This window comes from Cyprinodon variegatus, unplaced genomic scaffold (assembly GCF_000732505.1).
Source record: "Cyprinodon variegatus isolate N-32 unplaced genomic scaffold, C_variegatus-1.0 Scaffold474, whole genome shotgun sequence".
Lineage (NCBI taxonomy): Eukaryota > Metazoa > Chordata > Actinopteri > Cyprinodontiformes > Cyprinodontidae > Cyprinodon > Cyprinodon variegatus.
The window spans coordinates 652,335-655,517 of record NW_015150927.1 but is presented as its reverse complement, the minus strand read 5'-3'; the positions used below and the strand labels follow the sequence as shown (position 1 = coordinate 655,517).

The 3,183-nt window shown below is 50.4% G+C and overlaps 1 protein-coding gene across 1 annotated transcript in view; it reads right to left on the bottom strand.

Moving 5' to 3' along the window:
• Nucleotides 1-3,183, bottom strand: part of rint1 (RAD50 interactor 1) — a 13,378-nt gene that overhangs the window by 6,391 nt on the left and 3,804 nt on the right. Inside the window, exons 3-5 of the mRNA XM_015389802.1 lie at nucleotides 2,807-2,922; nucleotides 1,436-1,609; nucleotides 1,160-1,361 (exon numbers count right to left, since the gene is read on the bottom strand). Coding sequence (XP_015245288.1) covers nucleotides 1,160-1,361; nucleotides 1,436-1,609; nucleotides 2,807-2,922 — 492 coding nt within the window. The remainder of the gene's footprint in view (nucleotides 1-1,159; nucleotides 1,362-1,435; nucleotides 1,610-2,806; nucleotides 2,923-3,183) is intronic.

Sequence of the window (3,183 nt, the reverse complement as noted above, 5' to 3'; positions counted from 1 at the left end):
AAAGTTAGCCCTCGCCGCTGCAGAAGGGCAAACGTTAGCCCTGGCTGCCGCAGACGGGCTAAAGTTAGCCCTCGCCGCTGCAGAAGGGCAAACGTTAGCCCTGGCTGCCGCAGACGGGCTAAAGTTAGCCCTGGCTGCCGCAGACGGGCTAACGTTAGCCCTGGCTGCCGCAGACAGCTAAAGTTAGCCCTGTCCCCTGCAGACGGGCTAAAGTTAGCCCTGGCCACTGCAGATGGGCTAACGTTAGCCCTGGCTGCCGCAGAGGGGCTAATGTTAGCCCTGGCCACTTCAGACGGGCTAATGTTAGCCCTGGCCGCTGCAGACGGGCTAATGTTAGCCCTGGCCACTGCAGACGGGCTATTGTTAGCCCTGGCCGCTGCAGACAGGCTAATGTTAGCCCTGGTCGCTGCAGACTAGCTATTGTTAGCCCTGGCCGCCGCAGACGGGCTAAAGTTAACCCTGGCCGCTGCAGACGGGCTATCGTGAGCCCTGGCGGCCGCAGACGGGCTAAAGTTAGCCCTGGCCGCTGCAGACGGGCTAACGTTAGCCCTGGCTGCCGCAGACGGGCTATCGTGAGCCCTGGCTGCCGCAGACTGGCTAACGTTAGCCCTGGCCGCTGCAGATGGGCCCACTGGAGGTTCCACAGAACAGAGCCGCCTTCCTAACAGCTCATTAAACTTTTAAATAACCTTTATTTGTGACACGGTGGAGGTGATCTGTCAGACCCAGAGTCAATACCAGTTCATCTCTTTAGTTTTTTACAAAAAATTACTTTAAACGACCTCAACGGGCGTGTTTACCTTTAGTCATGTACAAAAAGCTATTAAATTAGTCAGTTTTTGGTGTTTTTTGGAATCGCATGGTGCTCCCGTTCTCCCCGAGTCCAGACTTTCCTGGGTTCTTGTTAAGAACAACCTTGGCGAGGACACGAGTCCGTACTCGCGTTCTTATGAATAGAGAAGCGGCCTTAGTTTCACTTCCCAAAATGAACACTTCTACACGTGTTCAGACGTCTGCATCCCCTCCAGGTTCCAAATAGCGCCCTCACATTGCATTAAAACCCGCTTAATACATGCTGAGCCGATGATCATCTCCCCCTAGTGGTCTGGAGCAGCCCTGCTATGGTTAGCAGCTTTTCTGTGTCTGCAGCTCTTTAAACTCTGCTTCTCTCTGATGGCAGCAGATAGGAGATATTCCTGGATCTGCAGAGGACGAAAGGATACGAGGTCTGCAGAGCGAGCAGCTGCAGCAGCAGACCCTCCAACTGGCCGCCCAGATCCAGGGAGTTAGCAGGGGGGGTCACCGGCTGGCTGGGTGTGATGATGGGCCACTGAAGTTGAGTCAACACTTTCTCAAAATCACTGCAAACAGGTGGAAGGAGGATGAGTGGGTGAACTCTGACAGGCAGCAGGGCGGCGCTCTGAGGGACGTCCACCTGCTCAGGCGGTCCTTGATGATGTTGTGCCAGAAGCACAGAGTTTTCCTCAGGAAGTGGCGCAGATGGGAACACTGGGAGCTGTTCAGCCTGCAGTCCAGAGCCGCCATGCTCTCCACTCCCTTTATGGCGTCCCACACGCTGTTGATCATCAGAGACTGCTGGACGGCAGCGCTGCGGACAGGACACAGAAGGCGGAGCTTAGAAAGCTGAACAGAACCGCTACACAATGTGCAACATTCCTGGAGCATAAAAATGAGCCGATTTAAATTAGTTTCATTTAACCAGAGGAGGAAAGGAGCCGAGCAGAACCCGTCTGACAACACGAAGAAGGCTAAGAGGGTTTCCATTTTAGTTTTTTTAAAGTCGGCCATGTTCTATCTAGAAGCTTTATGACGCTGTAGCTACCAGATCTGCTCTGGTTCTGCTTCATGCAAGTGACGCTACATAATTGGCTGAACGTTGCCACATGATGTAAACCATGGTTGCCCAGACAACAATAATAACATCACGCAGCGTCCGTTAGCATGTCTAATGACCGATGAAGTTTTACCTGATCGAGAACAAAACTGAAAAAAAATATTTTTCTGATGAACAAAGTAACTGTTAGACCTTGATACAAAGAGCTGGGTAGCGCTGTGGCTAGCTGAAGCTAACAGGTTAGCCTCTGTTAGCTCGCTCTGTTAGCCTTATTAAGCTACGCTACTTTTAACTTTTAACAACCGTTTGTTTTCTAGCAGTAGGAAAACTGTTTTGTCTAAAATCTCTACAAAAGTCTTTTTTTAAAATGCTCCATTTGTCCTCCTCTGACCTCAGATCTTAATAAAATAAACTGAGACCTGTTTTTGTCTCCTTGTTAAATAGCAGAGCTCAGTCTGTTTTAGGCTAACAATGATTGTTTTCTACTTTCGAATATAGAAAACATTCTTTCATAGCAAATATAGAGAATAATATGTTCAGACTCCAGAAAAGATTTGATCCTCAAGAAACGGGTGCGATGCAGTTTGTCCGAGTGGAGCTGCCATATGATGTCATAAGAAAGGGCGGGGCCCCGAGCAGATCTGGACCCTCACAGGAGGGATTACATTCAAGCCAACACTGGTCCTGGTCCAAAAACCGAGCAGAGGTCCACTTTCTGAGGCGGACCAGAGGAGAGCAGAACTTCTCCAAAGAGACCTGGATCCTCAGCTCAGGGGTCGACATTAAGGAAGAGGCTGGGTGGAAATGGGCTCCGTGGGAGCAAACAGAACTGACCCGCTTCTCATCAACACAAAGCAGGTTGATCCTCTGGGGATATATTCTTTGGACTGTTGGGAAAAAACGGGTTTGTTTGTGTTCTTCTCCTGAACCGTCCCTCCCAGGCCACCATACCTCACTTCCTCGATGTGCTGAAGGCACTTCAGGTATTTCATGGACCTCTCTATGAAGTCCACATGGTCGCACGTCTGTCCAAAATCATCCATCCACCGATCAGAGCCCTGCAGGTGCTGGAGACAGAAAGCATCAGAACCAACGTCTGTTTCTGGAGGAAAGTGGAAGAGATGCAGAAGAAGAGAAAATGCAGCAAAGCAGGAAGAAAATCAGCAGAAAAATAAAGATAAAAACTGTGAAACTAAACCCATCCAGACTAAAGATCAGAGATCAGGGAGACTAGATCCCTGCAGGAGACCAACTCAGGGGCGGGGGGGTTAGATTTACCATTAGGCAATACCAGGCAGGTGCCTAGGGCCCCAAGTTCCTGGGGGCCG